General features: G+C 42.5%; 1 protein-coding gene across 2 annotated transcripts in view; it reads left to right on the top strand.

The window, feature by feature from the left end:
* LOC139347938 (MAM domain-containing glycosylphosphatidylinositol anchor protein 2-like) overlaps window positions 1-22127 on the top strand; it is a 164360-nt gene that overhangs the window by 61151 nt on the left and 81082 nt on the right. For both annotated transcript variants that reach the window (XM_070987815.1, XM_070987814.1), the window contains exons 4-6: window positions 15397-15593; window positions 19100-19232; window positions 20609-20878. In XM_070987815.1, coding sequence (XP_070843916.1) covers window positions 15397-15593; window positions 19100-19232; window positions 20609-20878 — 600 coding nt within the window. The remainder of the gene's footprint in view (window positions 1-15396; window positions 15594-19099; window positions 19233-20608; window positions 20879-22127) is intronic.

Genomic DNA, 22127 nt, shown 5'->3' with positions numbered 1-22127 from the left:
CAGCCGTGGCCCTGAAAAGTTTTCTATTCACAGTTCTGATTATGTAACAAAGTTAGTCTCTGACAGTACAGTAAAGCAACTGTGCAGCTGCCAGCACAGTTAGCTTTTAAACTGAAAACAGTATACATGCTTTCGTATTGACTCAATTTACAGCCCTGGGAAAGATATAATCATGTGAAATGAAAGAAGCACCCAAATATTATTTTCTCAATTTGTCTGAAATTTTTGAAATGTCTTCCATACAGAAGACTGTAAACAGAAAACTGTGAACACAGACAGCCGCAGCAAAGACGATTAGCGCTGATCAGTGTGTAATAACATGAAACCTTACAGCCCAATATAGCAACACTCTGTATTTCTACTGTAAGTGAATGTAGTTATTCTGATGTAGAGCATCCAAAGAGACCCCCGCACTCTCCTGAGAATGTTAATTAAGCTAAAAAGCTTTTATTATCCTGACACAGGCATCAACTATAAGTGCAACCTCTCTATCTTTACAGTATCTCTACAGCGAACGGTGAAGGTTCATTAACATTCATCAAAGGAAACAGTGATTTAGTGTTATTGTTTTTATTGATTCGCCATTGATTGTCCTATTTCACCTCTTGAGTGGTCGAACAGTGGCGAGACAGGGGTGTTGATGCCCTTTCATCATAGCCAGACCCTCAGACAACCTCCAGCAAGGGAGCGTTTATGTCCAGTGAGTAATATGTAGGTGTTTAGTAATCAGCTGGATTCAGGGCGGATAATCTTTCTGTTTCATCTTCCAAAAGTTCTGCTGAGATTAATTTAAAATCACGTGATTTCTAAGCCGCCTCCTGAATTTTTCACTTCAGTTTGCCCTCTCTCAGTGACGCTGAATCCCTGCTTCCTTTTTTTTATGCCAAACTGCAAAGTAAAAATAGATCTGTGCAAACCAATGACCTTTCTGCCCTTAATTTGCTGCCAGCCATCCAATTTATAGTCACAGAAGAAAGAACGAAGGAGCGGAGCAGAACATGTTTGCACTAAATAAGATGCACTTGAGCCCTCTCCAGTCCATGACACCTTTCCTGTAAAATCTACAATCATTTGATGCATTTTTGAGTGGTAACACTGGCCTCTCTCTGCAGGTGTGTGAGTAGCACTCAGGCAGTCACAGGCTCTGCTCTCTTCTCCTCTGCCGATATTTTCTTTCCTGTCTCTGGCTTATTCTTGCCCCTCGGTGTGTGAGCCACGTCCTTGTATCTGTTTATTTGGACTGACACGGGTAGAGGTTGTGGAATTGAAACTTGTTTAGAAAGCTTGTGGAAGGCCTTAGTGGAGCAGCAGAGCAGAGGCTGAATGTGTCTCAGCAGCTGACAGTCAGAACCTTGTTCCCTTTGTGCACCATTTCACCTTGGCTGCTCTAAAGAGCTGGGGGAGCACAGGCGGAAATGAAGCCAGATAACACACCGGAGACAGACCAGAGGATAATCGGAGAGCGAGGAGCTTCATCATCTGGCATTTTGAGGGCATCAGTTTGAGTTTTCATGCTGTTAGAGGCAAACTAATGATTGTGTGTTTGGTGAGTGCTGAAGCACAGTTTGATTTATTGATAGATCCCCCTCGTTACTGCAGCAAAAAAAGATGCTGAAGAAATTGCACAAAGAAAACATATTTAATAACAATACTTTCAAACCTCTTAGACCATGTAAGTGAATCGTGCAAATATTTGTGCGGAAGAAATCCAGAAAAGTGGAATAGACTGTATACAATGTAAGTGTACTTGTATCACTGTTATATTGTTAATGCTGCCACTCACTCCACCCTCACTAACTGCCACACGGTTATAAAATCCTGAATTCCTCAAACTCAAATCTGAAATCTTCATCATCTTTCTCTCTTTTCATTGTTATAGTTGTGTTATACTTTATTGGTTCATAATGCACATATTATTATGCACACACACACACACACACACATATATGTGTGTGTGTGTGTGTGTGTGTGTGTGTGTGTGTGTGTGTGTGTACTGTTGAATATATATAATAAAGGAAAGGAAAGGACTACCTAGATATAGCATATGAAATACAACAATGCTAATGTAGTTAGAAAGTTTTGTTATATACCAACATAAGTAATATAATGCGATGTAATACAGTAATCGATAGACGGTCTTTCTTTTCTCCATGCAAATGCATCAACAAATGGAGCAGTGAAAACTGTGTGCAGAAAAAAACCTTCAAATACTTAAATTAATTTAATAAATAAAAGCAAGATTAGTATTAAGCAGATATTTTTTGCATAGTAGCATTTCAAATTGTTGATGTCCTTGCATCTGGCCTTGTAGCACAGTGTGTGTGTACTTCATTAGCTAGCACTGTGTTATGTTGCACACCCAGCAAAAGCACTTCATTCCTCCTGAGCAACGTTACAACTGTCCCCTGAGGGTGAATTTAAGTGACTGGCCCCTGCAGTACGCGCTATTTTTAGTGGTTTGCAGCTGCAATTTTTAATTAGTATTAAAGCTGGTGCTATAAAGCTGGACCTCCCAACAACAACACCTTGAATTATGTTTGCTGTCTCCTGTAGCGGCATCTCATATATGTCTCTGTTCATGTGACTCTGTTTACATGAGGAAAGAGGAAGAAACAACATTGTCTGATATAATGGACTGCAACATTTACTGCAAAGAGAAGATGCTTTACATAACCAGATGCAGCGTGGCAGCATGTTGTACATTAAGAGGCTTAAAACCTGAGTGATCTTTCTACAGTCTCTTCCTTGGTTTTTCTTTGAGATCATTTATTTGCTCTGCTTCCTGGAATCAAGGGTCCTGTTTTCAATTTTCCACTAAACGCTAGAGATATTATTCATATGTGCACCTTTATTAAATCAAAGCATGTTTCTGAAACCCCCTCCTCCCCCCTTCCTCATAAAGGCAGCCACAGCCTGCTTGACTGCGTTTGATGGATATTAAATGAAGGAAATAAGACACGCTAAATGTAGACGGACAGACGGACAGATGGTAAAAGTTTTCTGTTAAGTTGACTGTGAGCGGCAGATGAAAACAGAAGGGATAATTAATGGTAATAACTGACCTCTGCAGCCCAGAGGAGCTGATATTAGCTATATAGCCAGCTCAAAGCTAACGTATTTACAAAGCTCAGAAGTCCATCCAAGCACATTTCTACCTGCTGACACTTCAGTTGTGTTTGTCGGCAGTTTGGTCTGTGGGGATGGTCCTCTGCAAAGTTAATAAAGAACCTTGCCCAACTCCTACACTGATCGATTTTAAGCTTAAGATGCTCACTTCTTTTTCCTACAGGGGAGTCTTTTCAGTGTTTTTATTTAATTTCAGCTGCATTAATTTTGCTGCAGCATCTGATGTTTCATTGAGTGACCGATCGCGGAGCACTTAAGAGCTCTGCATGGGCAGCTTATTGAAGGCTCAGAGCTCATTGACCATCACCAGCACAGTATATCTCAAAGGGATTTGGCAAGGAGGCAGCCAGGAGAAAATGTCCACTGACCAAAAAAACAACTTTTCGCAAAAGAGTTCGAGGGCATGAAACACTTCCTATGTACAGTTGTTGTGAATGACTTTATACTGCTTTTCAAACTTGCTACTGGTGCTGAAATGGCGTCAAACAAAGAATCATTACGTCTTCATTTAGCGATGAAGGTTGCTCCTTGTCTGCACATTTGCAGGCACATGTGTGAGGATTTATTTGCAGCTTTTCTACATTTGAAATTACTTCAAATGAATGTGTTTGTTGGGCAAAATGGGATTTTGAAGGCACCACATTGGACTTTGTGAAACTGCAATGGGCATTTATTTTCTACAATTTTGTGCACTAAATGCTCAATTAATTCAAATCATTTCATTGAGCAAATAATCGACAGGTTAATCGAAGCTGAAGGTAATCGTTGGTTGCAACCCAAATGTTAATGTTCTGCATGAACCCGCTTCTCACTGATAAACAAGGCAATCTTCAAGCTGTACACTGCTGCCTAATATAGAGGTGGTCAAATTGAACTAGAGAGCGAAACAGAATGATTTCAGCTGATGGAGAAATGAAAAACAAATTGCTGGACCTTAAAACAGCCCCGTCCAGGTCAGCATTTACTGTAGGGGTTGTGATAAAGGACCACTTTAAAACTCACTTTAAAACTCACTTTAAAATGGCCCGAACAAGCCTGGCAAACCTGAATAAATTGAGAACAGAGATGGAGTGTGGCAAAAAAAGACATTCAGCCAAGTTTTCCAGTGTTCACAGCAAAGAAAAGGCACTTTGTACTGTTTGTCCATATGCTAATGTTGGGCAGATGATATTAATGTTGTCTGCCCAGTCAGCCAGTGCCAGTTTGTCAGTAGCTGTGAAATAGTAAGAATCGGGTGGGTGGTGCATATATTGTGAGAAACAACCCACTGGACTGTGGATATCATCTTAGTGAAGCTTTCACACACACACATCTTCACTCCTTCCTGATATTTCTCGCTACATTCCTTCAAAAGAAGGATTAAAATAAGACAATAGTCTGCTTTCTCTGTGTTATCTCTGAAAGGACTTACACAGCCCTTACTCCACACTGCTGGTGCAGAAGCCAGCGAATTTTAATGAGGATGCTGTGTGTTTGTGTGTGCCTGTCAGCACATGGGCGAGAGTCTGAGCTTGAATCATCTTTTGGCAACGGCGGCGTTCATCTAGATTCGAGATGTGTGAACGTGTGTGTCCATTTCTTTGTGTGCTAAAGCGTGCGAGGGGAAACAAAAATAGACGCTGCCCATTGGGTTCAAGCACATGCTTATGCATGAACACACTCTCCACCGGTGAGGTCCTGACTCACATACACATGTCAAAGGCTTAACTTGTCTTGGCATACGCCTCCTCAGCTGTGCAACGCTGTGCAGCAGCATGTGGTGTGAGGCTGACTTGGGGAAGTGTGTCTGCTTTATGTTTGCCTTCTATCGATGGAGTTCATGAAGGAGCTCAAAGACCAAACAGCAGCTGATGGTGTTTGTTTAGTGGCCATGCTGGCTTTGCTTTATCCCGTCGGTCAGTGTAACTGGCGCTTCCTATCTCATCAGGTGTCCAATTCGTGCCGCCCTGCTGCAAGGAGCCAGAGTAAATGTGTGCGCAGAGCGAGAGAAGGCCGAGAGTTTTGGAGAAAACACTGACTCACACAAACAGAACGGGGTGATAAAAATCAAGCTTCGACTGAGGCTTAAGCAGGTCCTATTAATTCCTACATGCTTTCATTACTGCTATCTGCACTGTACCCGGGAGAGGCTCATTTGAAGTAATATATTTGGATACATGCAGAGGGAAGTATGTGGGATGGTGATCTCAGGGGAGCCTATTGATTAGTGGGTTCAGTTGGATGAAGCAGGTGCTCCAGGCAGGTTCAGTAGGTTGAGTTACGACTGACTTTTAAGGAAGACACAATTGTTTGGTGGGCCATCTTCTAGTCATATAAAGCTTTTATTTTGACAGTTTCATGGATTAAAGAACAGATGGTCCATTGATAGCTCCTTGATTTCAGACAGAGGCTTAAAATGCAACTGTCACCAGCAGATTTTATCAGCTGTAGTTAACTACAGTAATTGAGCTAATGTTAGCTACATGAGTTAGTCTGTGAGGGGCCTCTTTAGAGTATGCCTGTGCTTGAAGATAGCTGACAGGCTTGGTTTTGGTTAGAGACGCCCTTTTGAGTGTCTTTCTCTGAGTGTCTTTTGTATATATACTGATATACTGTATATATATTTGTTTATGCAGTGCAAACTCTGCATCCTCACAAGCTGGTGGTGCATATAGGGGACATGTAAATGAAAAATAGCATTGGTTTTGTGTCACTGTATAAAGCTAAGTACTCTTAGTACTGTATTTATGATACAGACAAATGTGAGATCAGACTTTTAGCTTAGATTCTTTTTGTATTTCTTCACTTTAAATTTTTCTGGAGAAAAGGATTTTTAGGATGAGGACTAACCAATGTGCAAACGTAACCCTGCCTTTGTAAGGTTGCTGGGGTTGCTGCTGTGTCGAGACCAGCTAATAGACAGTGGATATGCTAATTGTGAAGAAGGTTTTTCGTACACATAACTTGTAACCCTGCAAACTAATGTCATGAGCTAAAGGTATGCTCCTTGGCCTTGGGAGTAATATTCAGTTAGTCTACTACTGTAGACAGCAGGCTAACATTTACAACTTAACGTTAAAGCAGAAAAACACTTTATGCTTTTGCTCTTGTATTTTTGGTTTTGGAATGGCTAAAAAAATACACTACCCTCCAAACTCTTTAAAAATAGCACTTTTCACACTGCTCTGTTATGAGGAGAGAGCCAGAGCTTGATGGACCTGCTGTATGTAGTTGCTGTTACTAGGCTATGATTGATCGCTCCTGTTTGAGGGAGAGGTTTAGATAATGGTTAACTCACCTTGGGGGGAATGCAAAAAAAACACAAAAATCAGTGTGAAATATACAATAAATATTATGCCATCCATTCGGAAGTTATTCCATGCTCTTTAAAACTGAATTCAAGCAGCACAAAACCTCACACGACGTCTTCATCATCAATTTCGGGACTGAAAACAGAGCATTGTGCCAGAAAGGCTGAGGGACGCGTCTCGGTATCTGAGAGTGATGTGCTGATACGAGATGATGTATTATACAGTCTTCCGAAGAGATCCCATAATGTATGTAGACAAAGATATATGCACAGCTGCTCTTAAGTGCTTTTGGATGTAAATGACCCGGTGTGATGAATGGTACGATACAGCCACGGTGAGTTATCTGAGCCTTGTTTGAATCAGGACAGAATGAATCAGCACATTATGTGTACATTATGTAAATGTTTGCTGGTTTGGTTAATGGAGGTAAAGCCAGTTCACGACTGCCCATTACTCTTTCAAGGACTTGCTCTGGGGAGGGGCCCTTAATCAGAGTAGTGGAGTCAGCCTCATCTCTCGCCTCGGTTTTTCTCCCCATCAGGAGCCTAAAACATACTACAGCGTGTTTGTGTTGTGTATGCTAATGTGATGATCTCGTGCAGAATTTCCTTCTTATCTGCTTTTTGTTTTTTAGCCTTTTCTCTCGGGGCGAGTAAAGGCCAGAGATGATGTCCTGACAGCTAGTTATTATTCGTCTGCTTTCGCCAGTGATTTGGATACAGACAACAATATCCCAATTGCAAGATCTGACTGTGCGTTATTAGTGGTGAAGAATAATGATGATGCTGAACGAGCAAAAAAAAAGTATTTACTGACTGCCTGTGAATGATACGCTGTTGTTTGGAGACGTCTCAGGAGGATAGAAGTTTTGAAACGGTCTGAGGCAAAATCAGCTGAAGGATATTGTTCGAACAAATTTCTTGGAGAGCTTTGGTTTGTGTGCTTTTACTGAAGAAGACCAAGGAGACATGGTTGTTAACTGATTTTTATTTTTTTGGAGGTTGGTATGTGCTGAAGCTAAAGAAGTCTGTAATGAGTGTGTGAAATGTATCATACAGAACGCTGGAGGCGTGCATTCAAGACACTGTAAAATGTCCTCGTTTCTCCCTTGATGTAATATGTATGAAATCTCTGGTGAAACAGGACATAACGCAGTGAGAGATCATTGTAAAGTGTGAGCCAATTGGATATCTGTTAAAGAAAGTATTTAGGTTGACATAATGGCCAGAGGGGCAGGGATACAAAGAAATATGTGAAGCCTGTTGGTTGGATGTGACGCCCTCACTGCTGCTACAGTACCAGGTCACTGTTGGGGATTCACTGTTTGCCAGGATGCTTAAATGCCAATTTTAAGCGTGTGCGTGTACATCAGACATTACGTCAGCAGTCAAATGAGCATCAGCCACCTGGAAGCCAGCCTGCTGTCGAGAACGAGGCTGCTCAATAATGAATGATATCTTGTTATTTTCCTCGATACAATACAACACCGGTATTCAACACGTCCCTCTTAAGCTATTAAGATACACTGTTGCTGCACAAAATGCTTTCAAATCATCATTAAGGAAAGATCTCCCAACCTTGGCTGCTCTGTCCAAACCAAACAAAGGAGATGGCCATTAGGCTGAAACCAGAAGAGGACTCCATCATGTCACTGGAGCTTTGCCTCCAACTAGAATGGCGGCTTTCTAGGCGTTGTTGTTTAGATCAGTGCTCTGTGGCCTGTTTGTTTTCTAGGGAGATGAATTAGAGAGAAGATGGGCTGAGGCAGACACCACCGTCTAAGGGAGAGGATGAAGAGGAGATTCATTACTCCTCAACCCCTAACACACACAGACAAACACACACACACACACACACACACACACACACACACACACACACACACACACACACACACACACACACACACACACACACACACACACACAGCTGAATTGGGCCTCATTATTTCCTCATCTCCATCACTGGGAGGAAGTGAGGGGTTGCAGGCTCTGCTGTGAGGCTGCTGACGTCTGCCCCTCCATTTATCACACACAATGTCCACGTGCGCACACACACGCACACATTGGTTTTGTCCACACTTCTGCCGACACCCAATGTCCACAGACAGCATAATTGGAAAAGCACTGTCACAGAGGAAGATGGAGGTGCAGCAGTCCTAAGTGGGCTGTTCCAGCTCTTAAAGCAACAGTTTAAACAGCACAGTTAAAGTGCAGGATGACTTCATCTAGCTAGAGGGTAACATCAGCCACTCTCTGAGCTTAAATATCATCTATTTGCATAGTTTTGACTTCAAGGGAAAAGGAGCAATCAAACATCTATATTTAAGCTCTGGAGGTTTGTTTATAGTACAAATAAAATCCCTTTTTAGATCCGTACTGCATGTTATGTAAATCATTTTTGTTTTTTACACATTAGCAGAGGAGCTCGAGGGGACAAGCCCACTTTACTATACATTAGAGTATCTTCTTGCAATACTAACAAGACCATTGTCCTCTATATCCATTTACAGGCTACTCTCCAGCATGCTCTATCGTTCACTATCGCTCCATTGACTCTATTCTGCATTGCTACTTTAATTGGCAGTAATTACACTTAACCAGGCCTGATGACTGTGGCCTCAGAGAGGGAGTTAGCTGCCATTACCTTAATGCTCAATGCACATCCTATGATGGCTCAAGAAAGAGAGAGAGGAAGAAGGAGATTGTGTGTGTGTCTGTGTGTAAGGGGGTGGGGAAGTGAAGGAAAGAAGATTTTACAGCCAAAGAGAGAGGAAAGAAGCTTTCTCCACCCTCCCCCAGAAGAAATTTAAGTTCAAGTTAAAGCAGGAATGTGGAAATGCTTAATGAATAATTCAGGACTCGTTACGCAGCACCACAGAGGCATGCCAAACAGCGGCCATGGCAGGGTGGTGTGTTGCCCTTTACAAACCTTAACCCAACTTGTCCAAACTCCCCCCTCGCTGTGTTCCTGGCAGAGACCAGAGAGCAGCCTTTATAAAACCCCCGGTCTCAAACGTCTGCCCCTTTACACTGTATTAAAATCCCTCGCAACTGACCCACTGATTAACTTTCAATTCCAAACTTCAAATATTAAAGCCTGGATTTGGGGTTATGAGTTGTAATGAGCTGTACCCGAGACACACAGCGCTGCCTAACCTAATAAACCTGTAACGTTTTTATTAATGTGACACAAGGCTTTGGATATTCATTATTGTTCTGTTGATGCAAGCACAACAAAAACACTGATTCATTTGTTAGGGTTTTTTTTTTTTTTTTTAAGAAATGGTAAATGCCAGTGACATTCAGTTCATTACAGAAGTGGCTAATTAGGTGCGTTTCCAAAAGCATGAGAACAATGTTTGCACGTTGTTATCTCTCTTTTATTGCTTTCGTTTTGAGCACCACATTTTTCATCATTGTTATTAAAAAACACCCATTGAGTGCCTTAAATGCATGTAATATTAGTAATTACAGGATTGTAGACATAGACTCTGTAGCTATAACCTCTAAATGCAAAAAATTGTCTTTGCCAAATCATTTAATAAACACCAAAAAAGACCAATGAGTAAATATCCACATTTCCAAAGATGACTCATCTTCTCAGCTGAACAGCTATCATTATAATAACACTGCTAAAAATAAACTTTATTTGTACAGCACCTGTCATACAAGAAAAGCAGCTTAAAGTGCTTTACAACAGAGGCAAACAAATGTCTCTGTTGTAAAGACTTTGCACCAAGTGCTTCTCATAAAACAAAAACATTAAGTGAGCATAAAAACAGGGATAGTAAATTAATGGAAAATAAGATGGAAAACAAAACCCACGGAAAAGCAGTGATAAAATAAAGTTAAAAATGGCGCGTATAGAATGCATAAAATCATTTGTCATCATCATTTCCTTTTGAAAATATTCAGCGAGCTGCTTCCCTGATGTCTGTAGGTAGTTTTGTTCCAGACCTTTGAGGTGTATTTGACAAAGGCTGCGTCCCTGAAGGCAAGTAGTGAACAAGGGTATTCACAATGTAGCTTGGTTCTAGCCCATTAAGGGCTTTGTATACAAGGACGGGGAACTTCAAATCAATTCTAAATGCTGCAGGAAGCCAGTGTGCTCTCTCCTGTCGGTTCTACAGTAATCGAGTCATTTTGAAATGAAGGTGTTAATCAGTTTTTCGCATCTTTTTGATTTCTGAATGGTCGTACTGTAGCTGTTTCTAAGGTGAAAAAAAGTTTTCGTCACCTCGTTCATGTAGAACTTGAAGCTTTGATCTGAATCTAGGAGAACACCAAGGCTTGTAACGTGAGATTTAATCCAGGGAGTTAATTTCCCCACATTATTTAACAGCATTTCCATTTTTGTTTTAGGGCCAACCAGTAGGATTTCAGTTTTGTCCTCATATAACTTCAAAAAGTTATTGCTCATCCATTTATTTATAAATCTGTAGCTGCAGCATCATTTGGTTCAGCAAACATACACAGTTGTGTATAAAACATTATCGAAACATACATAGCATAATAGTACTTTCAGTATCCTGAGCAATAAAACTCAGGATATACCATTAATGACACTGACACACAGTTATCCACCAGAAATGACCATCAAAAAGGAAGTACACTTCTTTGCTTCCTTGCAGAGAGTTGGATGAGAAGATCAATACCGCTCTCATGCTTGTATGGTGAATATGAAGCCACAGCCGGCACCTGCTCAGCTTAGCTTAGCACAAAGACTGAGAACAGAGGGAAGCAGCTAGCCAGACAAGTTGTGTGGGACTTTTTGTCCCACACAACTTTGTGTTGTGTGTTGTTGAAGCAGCCCCTCAGTGGTATGTTCATTGGCATTTTGATCATGTGGTGAGATGCACTTAGCTCTCCTATTATATGTGTCCAGACACTGTTTATGTGTTTCTCAGCATAAAAATGTGTTACTCTGCCACATTCAGATACCATACACCGACTGAATGAGCCTCTTCCTCAATTCTTTCCTCTCCCTCCTTTCATCCCCCCGACTGCACATGAAGCCGCCCGGCTCATATCTCATGCCTGGGAGAATGATATTCGGTTTACTGAGATATCTCTGTTACACAGACGTCATCATCAGAGTGGACTTACTGCGGAAATGGATGCGTCGTGCCCTCGCCCACCCTCAAAACACATCCGTCCTCCACCACGATCACATTTTAGTGTAATGCAAAAACTGACACCAAATAGATGCAGCTAGCAGCAGCTAGTTATTGTGGAGTGTAGCCATGAGATAGAGGTCACTGTTGCCAGGGGGTTGAGAGATAGAGGGAAAAGAAATGCTCTGACAGTAAATTACATGCTGGATTCACATATTCCATCAGAGCCTCCACATGAGATGGATGTCATATATCACCAATATGGCTTATTAACCTTTCGACCCACATAAATGAAATGCATCAAAGCGCACCATTCAGCATTATATCCATGTCATGTTTTATTCGTGCTGTCTTATTTGATGTAGTGTGTTTACACATTGTGCACTGATGTTGCATTTTGTTTGCAATTTCCTCTTACAGTACATCGGTCGCACACGTTGTGCATCGGCAGTGCAAATATCTCAGACACTGTATCTCATGTTTAATCCTCACTGCCCATTATGGAAATGTATTTATTTATGTGAGGCTTTTATTTAAAATCAGCTACTAGTGATATTTTTAAAAATCACACAGACTCCACTGTTTTCATGAGCCTTTGGCGGACATTTGATCTGGTAGGAGAATGTCTAAAGAGCCAGAAAATAAATTCACCTCCTGTTAGGATTTGCTTTTTAAGTCCAGGTCCTAATAAAGAGGCTTGAAGGTGAGGTCCTGCGCAGGGCAGGCTGCCAAGTAATAACTCCTCTAATCGCTTATGCCTGATGCCCATATTTCTCCCCAAAAAATCCACGACAAGTCACCCTTATTTGGAATAAATGCAGGAGACATCTGCTATACAGTACCATCACCTCATTAACCCTGAATCTCAATAGGAGCAAATTAGGAGTTATTACATGCTCTCGACCCTCCTCTTCCTCCTTTTGTCTGTTCCCCTCCGACCACGGCCCCTTCTCCCCCTCCCGCTGTGTCTCTCTGTCCCTTGGCACGAAATAAAAGCAAATTGCTTATCTTTGACATAACAAGGCTGTTTTTACTCATGAAAGACATTGCTGAAATGTCATTCAGGTCAGCGGCTCCCGCTGGTAATCAAGCTGGGACAGTGATTAGGTGAAATTATTCGCAGGCCTCTGTCGCTCATGGCTGACAGCCTGGGAGCCTGATAGGTGTTCTCTTCCCGGGTGACTTCGGCAGATCAGGCGGACAGAGTGAAAGACATCAAAGCCGTGAAAGAAATAGAAAAAAACTGGCATTAGATTAACACCCGAGAGACGGCCCAAAAGAGGTGTGTGCGGGTCTGTACGAGGATGTTAGCGCATGCATGTGTCTTGGGCGTGGGTAGGTGGAGTGAGGTAATGTGTGTGAATTTTTCGTGCAGGTGTGCTTTTTTGGGGGGGAGGTGGGGGTTGGGGGACATGAAAGGAGGCAGCAAAGGTTTGATGTGATAATGAAGCACCTTCTTTTAATCTTCATCTTCTCTTTTATCCAAACAACTCACTTGTGCCTATTTGTCCAACAAATGTTTTGGTAGGCCTGTAAAGTAGCTTTCTGCTCTTCAAACGGGAACAGCAGCATCTTCAGGTTTTGTTCAAACTGCTCTCACTTGAGGAGATAAAGAGATTGGTGATGAGCCGAGTGTTATACCCTTTTTTGCTTCTGCTTGTCTTGTGAAAGCTCCTCTGACTCACGCACGCAATGCGCCTGGCGTTTGCACATTCGTGTGTCATGCCGCCTCGTGTCTTAATATCACAGAAAGCCAGGGCTTTGAGACTTGTCCTGGTTGGTGGAAGTGAGCAGGAGTGATGCTAAGGTTAGTTCGCTGGAGCGTTTAGCTGTACATGGGCAGATTTACCGGCCTGTGAACCCATAAACCTGCAATTACAAACCCTAACAACTCTGGCGCAGGCGGCCTGTACACCGCAGTTTTCCTCTGGGCTCTGGGATTTAAGCTTCACAATCAGTCAAGCATGACTTCAGAAGCTAATTGCACAAGAGTGACACGCACACACACACACGCACACACACCATCCTTACGGGAGAAAGAGTGATGGTGGAGGTGGAATTTTTTCAAATTTTAATCCAGTGGTACATTTCCATATTTCCATATTTATCTCTTTGCGCTCCTAGCACACACTTCCTCTCTGCATATCATTCCGGCCCTATTAATAGCTCCTTACCTAATGCACAAACATACAGAAACACACCCTCGCACTCTTGTCACCACAAGGGGGGGAGAAAAGAAGACAGCCTCCTATCGGGTCTAACGTTCAAAGACACGTGTTATCCCAAGGTAGATAGGGCTGTCAATGAATCACTCCATTTCTGCCACAGTTGGTAAATTGACTGTTAGAAGCAGGAAACAGATGAGGGCGAAGCTGGGTAGAGCCAGAGATAAGATGTAGGATTCATACTCTCCCCCTCCCTCTCTATAATGAATCAGTGTATTTACTTAGAGCAATCTGCTCCTCTAAAATGGCACTGCAATCGCTCTGTCTTCTCCAGAGCGTTGTCACCCCCTCCCCTGTTTTTCCCCAACCCCCCAAAGGTAATTGCTCTTACCTGAGACACTGTAATGGATCCTGGATGAAGTATTGACCGCTGCTAGATTTTGATTAAGGGGCTGTAGGGCAGAACATGTCTTTAATGAAACTGAAGAATCAGCATTCTCTGGCCGATGCGTTGAGGTTGGATGCTGTGCACTGTGGCCCACAGGCACCTTGATTAGGACCTGATCCTTAGCAAATCCTGGGGTGGGCCACCACTACTGGATTAAAAGCAATGAATTCATCCATTAATAATACCTAAAGCGTGTGAAGTTTTTCTATGGGGGCATATAATTGTTAAAGATTTGGTTGTTCATTTACTGTTGGCCGCATGCTCTCTCTCACTCACATATTCCCACACCGGCTCTCTCAATCACTCAATCATCCACCTTGTTGATCACTCGCTGACACACTAACTCACTCATTAATACGCTGATAAAGGTCAGCCTTTATCAGTTAGAATTTTGGCATGAGGGATAACTTGCATTAGCTCCTCTCATCCTCTCCCTTTAAATTGCCTTTTTGCTCGCGCTAAAAACTGATTGCATCTCGGACGGAGATGAAAGGGAAGCAGCGAGCTCCCCACGTTCTTTGAGCGTGCAAATGGACATAATCTAAAAGGGGAGTATTAGCATGCTAAAAGACACCACAGCTATGATGAACACCATTTGCCAAGGCTTAATGCGATAGCCGGGTAAGATGATTAACTTTGAATCCATTTAATCAACCACAAGCGCTTTCTCCAATAACCAACTGTCTCGCGTTGGAGTAAAACTTCCCTCAGATCTGCTGGGAAATGGGGTAGAGTAACAGATGTGTCAAATCAGAGTGCCTAAATCGGAGCGGAGGCCAGCCAAACATTATTCTTTGAAGTGACGGACATCAAACATCATTCTGTGCACAGTATTTGTCATCCTCACTCATGTTTGAAGCTCTCAATGGAGTGCAACTTGGAACACATAGGGCTCGCTCATTGACTGGGAAGTCAATGTGCCCTTGGGCTGCATCCTATTGACTTAAGTGGTTCAAGCAGAGGGCTTCTCACCTCCTTTCACACATCAACCCCTGTGTGCATGCTGATAGGTGGTTCTCCTAATGCGATGAGAATTCTGACCCTTCCGGTCAGATCTTTAACCACAGTGAGGACCGTCAAGGGAGATTGTATTTGTGGTCATGATTTGTTTCAAAACATATTTATGTGTGAAATGTGGTCTGTGGTGATTGATTGATCCGAGATGTCTTCGACTCATTCGTCAATTGAACAGCTCATGGAAAAGTGTTTATTGATGGCGTTCCCCCTTCCTGTTTGTGCTCCCTCCCGCAGACCTTGATGACCCGGTGGTGACGGTGCACCAGAGTATAGGAGAAGCTAAGGAACAGTTCTACTATGAGAGGACTGTGTTCCTGCGCTGCGTGGCCAATTCCAACCCGCCCGTCCGCTACAGCTGGCATCGCGGGCGGGAGGTCCTGACGCAGGGCTCGGACAAGGGAGTGGAGATCTATGAGCCGTTTTTCACTCAGGTAAGACAGAGGCAACGTGATGTGGATGAAAGGATCAAATCAGAGAGAACAGCGGATGCAAAGACAGATTTTATCAGGGTAAAGACTTCTGGCTGTTATCAGGCAGTTGAGGACTTTTGTTCTGTTGGTGCTTTATGTTGTTCCATCATGAAGACGCGTACCTTTATTCCCCCCCCCCCCCCCCCGCGCACACTACAAAGAAAGGACAAATAGGCTGATACAACCATTGTGAAACAACCATTATCAGCTTCCTGAAAGCAAAGCAAAAGATCGGCAGCTAAATTTGCTGAAGCTCTTTCAGACAGTGCTCTCTCATATTAAGAGGTGCTTTCATGACCAGTTGTGGCACCTCGGAAGGGGGGGCTAACATTTGTAGAAACACAGCAGTTTCTGATGAGACAATGCTCTCTCACTGTGAGAGGGTGTGTGCATTACAGTGGTTGTTTGAATCTATGATTGCTAATTTACGTGTGTAAAGACAATTTTTTTTTTCTTTTTTTTGGCTAATGTTCCCGTTACAACAGATTGAGAGAGCAGAGCATTTGTGCAAAAACAAAAAGATTGTGTTTGATTGGTCTTGTCATGTTTGATAGTTTTACTATTATTATTACAAGCAATCAACATTAATGCACTGTAATTCAGTATATGGAGGATGATCAGGCCTTAAACAGACGCTGCATTATGTAAATGATGACCTTCAACCGCTGATGACAATGAGTAAGAAGTGTAAAAACAACACGCTTCCTTCCTCTTCCTGCATTTTCACAACAGAGATGAGTAAGCCACAGATGCTAATTAATGAATCAACACAGCATCTTGTTGCAAAGGTGACATATTGCAACATGAAATACTGTAATAATAATGGTGCTATTTCACTTGCCTTCATGTACAGGAAGAGTTTTTTTTTGTTTTACAATCCCCACTCCAAACCCGAACACCACCCCTTGCTGTGCTGTGGGACAGTAAAAGTTGCACTCATTAGCCCAACGAGGGGCAACACGAGTCTCACTTACCCAGTTTCACGTAGTTACAGGCATATATGACAAATTGCTGACAGAAAGATCGAGTTCTCTGCACAATCAGTTGGATTTTCTTTACAATTTGAAAATTGAGAAGCTTTTGTTCTAAAAACAGGATCTTGTGCTGCCAACAAAGACCTGATTCAGATTGTTCTGTCACTAGTAAGGGATTTTCTATGCTGAATTGGGCGGCAGAGGGAATGGAAATCTACGAGAAAGAGAAAAAGACACGCGAGAGAGGAAAAGAGGCTTAAGACAGAGAAAGAGAGAGAGAGAGAGAGAGAGAGAGGGAAAAGGGAAGTGAAATTGATGTTTGGCCAAATGAAGAAAGATGACTGGGAACTAATGGCGTGGGCGAAGGAGGCTGAAGAAGCTGCATAACTGGGCCTCATCAGACACTCTTCCCTTCTCCGTCCTGCTCTTCATACCTCTTTTCTCCTTCCCTCCCTTCTTCATCCTGCCCTCTATTAAAGCTTTAATTGGGCCTGGAAATTTGAGCGCAACCCAAACCCGGAGATTAGCTTTGTGTGAGTCCATCCTCAAATAAATCCTGACTAAACTCCCAGTAATTTGCTCATAGAAATGACTAATAACATTATTTTTCAACAATATGTCTGAACTTTCCTGAAACATACTCAGACAATTGAGTTACAAATTCATAACTGGCCAAAATCGAGCCTACGGCTCAAGTTGAGTCCATTAGAATGCAGTCAAGCCTTCATTTTGCCCCGGCAGATTTGCGAATTAAGTTCGTCTCTTTACCTTCCTCCCTCCATTATTCTTCATTCCGGCTTCATTCTCCGGCACCCCTTTCAGTATGCCAAATGTTTTTATATTCCCACTGATACTATAGAAATGCAGTGGTGGCATGTTAAACTCTCACATGCAGAACACGTTCATCATTAAGTGAGGCCCAGAGCTGTGCTTTTATTGTAGAAACCCTGTCCTCTCTGCTGCCTGTTACCTTCTCCTCCACCTCGCAAAGTGCCAGAGAATAGCACAATTATCAAAGGTATAATGGAGCCATTTCTCATCTCTCGTCAGATTGTCTTCCCCTCTTTATCGTAGTCGTATGTTTTAATATATTTGATGTTTTCTTGCAGTGCGATGTTCTGTTTAACCATGTTTTCTAGATAACCATTTAAATTCCCAGTTAGCAACATATCAATGTGATGCACGCATCACATTTATATTCAGAATGGCATTTTTCCACGGCTCTTTTGTTGAGCTATCTCGCTCCTATTCTCGGCCCCCGTGTAGTCAACGCATCTTCCTGCTGCTAGCATGAGAATGCCCTCCTTTTCCATCTTTACCACCATGCACTTTATATTCCTCAAGCTGGTTTTGAATCTGTGCTCCCAAAGTCGAGCATTCAATCCCTCATAAGACATGAAAACAAATCTGGAGAAATACAGCAGCACTTTATTTGAAGGGGTGCGCATAAGACTGAAGACTGACCAGGTAGGAGTCTTTATGACAGTTGTCATGTCGTGGTTATGACGGGCTCATGTCATCCTTATGCACACCCCTTCAAATAAAGTGGTCCCAGAAATGATTTTCAGCTGACACCTCCTGACGGTGCACTTCTCCAAGATTTCTTTGCCCTTTACCAACAGCCATAAGCCCCGTTCCTGAGGCTCTTGTATACTTTAGCGTTCAGTCTTTCCATCAATATAGCCATCAATCCCCGAGTCCAATTCATTTTAATGTGTTTGTCCTTTCCATTCCTTTCTCTGCCCCTTGCATTTTCTAAATAGATTTTCCTTCCAATCCGCTGTGAGTAAAGTTTGCACTCTGAATACTGTGGACCTCATCTCCTGATATCTGCTCCCAAGCAGAGGAGGTGACAGAGAGAACAGAAGCATGAGTGTTGGGTGCGTGGCTAATCTAATAAAATTAAGTTATTCACGAGCCTCACTGGATATGAAAAGGTTTGATAGACGTGCGTGATTGTCATGTTGTGTAGACTGGCGCAGCGTGTGGCTGACTCATGTTTCAATCTGCCACCTCCAACCCAACGCCCACACACTGGAGTCAGGCCGATCAAACGCTCACATCCTCATCGTAGCCTTGTGGGCGGGGCTCACGGTTGACGGGCTGGCTGGAAGCAAACGCGTTCTCAGTGAGATTCCTCTGGAGGGATCCCCTCCCGAGCCCTTCATATCCCTGGAGCTGAATGGTGAAAATACTGCAGTGCCTTTGAGTGAAGAGTAGTCTTGAACAAGTTGACACATTATCTTCTGTGAAAAATACCACCATCTTTTTCGAGTGATTTACAGTAATATTCTTGAACTCGGCCACCTTTGCTTTTCATTTTTGGCCTCATTAAAACTGTATGAATATTCATCTCTTTGACCTTTCTTTGGAGCTGTTTGGCCTTTGTCATCTCCTTCCTAGTACCTACTTTTTTTTGCATTTCTTTTACTTGATTATGTTGATATTTTTGCACACATTTGCATACCAGTGTTGGTTTGGTCTGAGCTGCAGGGGGAAACGAAGATTTTGAAGCTGAAGAACCTCCGTCCCCAGGACTACGCAAACTACAGCTGCATCGCCTCGGTCAGAAATGTGTGTGGGATCCCCGACCGCAGTGTTATCTTCAGACTCACCAATAAGACAGGTACTCTTAAGACTCTTGACTTTTCTGCATGACCTGCTTACCTGACATAATCACATTTAATATGTTTTGTCTATTACCATAATCGGCCCATCTAAATCCGACTTTTAAATCGTCTTCATAGTACGGCGTTCACGACTGCTGAATGTTAGCAGTCATCAACTACTCCCAAAAAGCAGCTGAGCAGTCGATTAAGAGCAGGAGATATATCATATTTTCATCAAAAGGTCTCAAATATAGCAGTGAAGGGTTAATTTATTGACCTTGGCGAAGGTGAAATAGCAGAGTGCTCGATTGACCGTGTTTAAATGATCCTGGATCTGATTGGACTAAACCTCCTGCCAGCTTGTACAAACTGGAGATACTCTTTGACTGTAGTAGCAATGCGGCTGGCTTCGGGATAGCAGGAGTCTTTCCTTCTCTAAATACCTTAAACTGTGTTTATTTAACATGGCATAAAGTAAAAAACGATTGTTCAAACAAATCTATGTCTGCTCTATAAAGTAAATCCATGCTGTTGATTGTAGTCGAGCACTGGATGTACAGCCATGTTTCTTTCTGCCTCTTGCGCTTGCTGCTTGTCTGTCTGCTGCTGCAGCGCCCCACACTGTACATGACAGCTTTGACTTGTCATCAACACCTCACAGCGCCACCAGCTGCATGTCTGCTGTAGATGCATTGCACTGCTTTATTACTGTACCGTGCTAAAACCACAATCCACAACGAATAATGTACAACGATGCACAGTGTTGACTAGTGGCTTTGATAGTCGACTATTCTGTGAAACCCCGACTATATACTTTTTACAGAGAATTTTATAGGTTGGTACTGTGCTCAAGGCTAAATCCATTTCCATTCATCCATTCCATCCATCCGTTTCATGTGTTAGGGATGAGCTTCAAGGATTCGAAGGCTTATTGGGAGTGAGCACCTCAACATCTGGTGGCACTCTGAGTTTCCATTTAAGGATAAAGAATGGAGCTTTGTGTTACTGCACAACTCTACAGATTTATGTGTTTTATCCCGCAAAGGGTCTGGAATGTCCCAATTCACATGGAACTACACACAGACATAAACATTTACACACACACACACACACACACACACACACACACAGACACTCACTCATTCCAGCTTGTAGATTTATACACATCCATTCCCCCACAAACACACACAGACATCAGTATTTTATCTGCACCTACACCATATCTAATATGAATGAAGCCTGATTCTGGCTCTGCTTCATCCACACTGACCACATGTGTGAATAAACCAGCCTAAACTAAGAATCAACAACAACATTCCTAATGGATTTCAACTTCCTTGGACCCCCAGCTTAAAAACTCTTCTCTGAGACTCTGCACGCTCTTCCTCCACAGCCTCCCCGTCCATCAAGCTGCTGGTGGAGGATCCTATCGTGGTGAATCCTGGCCAGACGGTGTCTTTGGTGTGCATCACCACAGGCGGAGAGCCGCCGCCGACTCTCACCTGGGTCAGCAGTAATGACAGCCTGCCACAAAGGAGCGTGGTGAAGGGGGGCACACTCACACTTCCAGCCATCACTTCAGATGAGGCAGGGGTCTACAGCTGTGTGGCCAGCAACAACGTGGGAAACCCAGCCAAGAAGTCTACCACCATTGTGGTGCGAGGTGAGAATGACTGGCATGACTGCTTAAGAATTCAGTGTTACGTAAAAAAGAATAACACATTTGCATATTAATATATAGATTCAAATGTATTAAATAACAAATAAATTGTGAAATAATGTAGGAAATTGTTAAAAGTCATTTTTCTGCCATGACATGACAGTGAAGTTGTCACCAGTGCACATCCCATCATTTTATCACGCTCAGCAACTTTTGGCTAGCTAGCTAGCTCCTGTTAGCTGCATCAACCAGACAGGAAGTGTTTCTCTCTGAGAACATTTATAAAATCAGAATGCTGCTGCGGTAACGCCAAATGAACCACCTAGCACTCACCCTTCACTTTGTATACTTTATACATTGATACTGATTATTTCATGTTTTGTCTTAGACAGCCAAAGGGAGGTGAAGGATGTGTGCAGATGTCTTTATTTCTTCTTCACTTAATTACTTTTGATTTAACTTTATGACCATTTTACAATGTGTTTGTTTATAGAATTGATTTATATAACTTCACATTTAGGCAAATACATGTAAAAAATCTATTAAAATGCACTGATAGGAAGAGTGCTTAACACCTATTTATCAAGAGCAGCAGGCTGAAGGCCACAGCTGCCTGTTTGGCCAATTATCAGGGAAATTATTTTCCCAAGCTGCTCCTCACCTGATTGGCACCAGAGGTAGAAGAGCATCTGATCTTGCTGTAGCTCATTACAGAAACTGTTATCAAAGCACCGTTTTTTGCATGCTTGTCGTATTTACAGTTCTCTGTCAACGTGGATGCGTAGTAGGTGAAGTGCACTCATCACCAGGCACGTGATATGTACAGTGAAAGGCCAAAAAAACTGCTTTGAAGGTTAATACTCCAGACAGGCAATTTTACCATCTACAAAGAAAAGCTGTTTTGATATGCAACCTGCACAGATGCGACATGATGCATGGGGAAATCAACTTTCATACTCTTAAATTGAGTGCTATTACTAAGCTCGAAGATTAAGGGTGGTGTGTGACTCGGCTTTCATCGGTGACATAACAGACGATTCCAACACCCTGACTGTGAATCTGCAGGAAACTCTTGCAGGTGAATGAAAAGACGCATTAATTAGTGGAAGCCTGACAAACAAAACAACATTCATGGGATGATCCGAATGTGAATTTTAACTTTGCAGAGAACATCACACATGCACAAAATGGGACACATTTGAATCTGAGTTTAGCAGATTGGCTCAGAAAGTTTTTCAAAGAGTTTTCTCCT

This window comes from Chaetodon trifascialis, chromosome 19 (assembly GCF_039877785.1).
Source record: "Chaetodon trifascialis isolate fChaTrf1 chromosome 19, fChaTrf1.hap1, whole genome shotgun sequence".
Lineage (NCBI taxonomy): Eukaryota > Metazoa > Chordata > Actinopteri > Chaetodontiformes > Chaetodontidae > Chaetodon > Chaetodon trifascialis.
The sequence above is the reverse complement of the archived record's forward strand: the minus strand, read 5'-3'. Positions and strand labels throughout refer to the sequence as shown.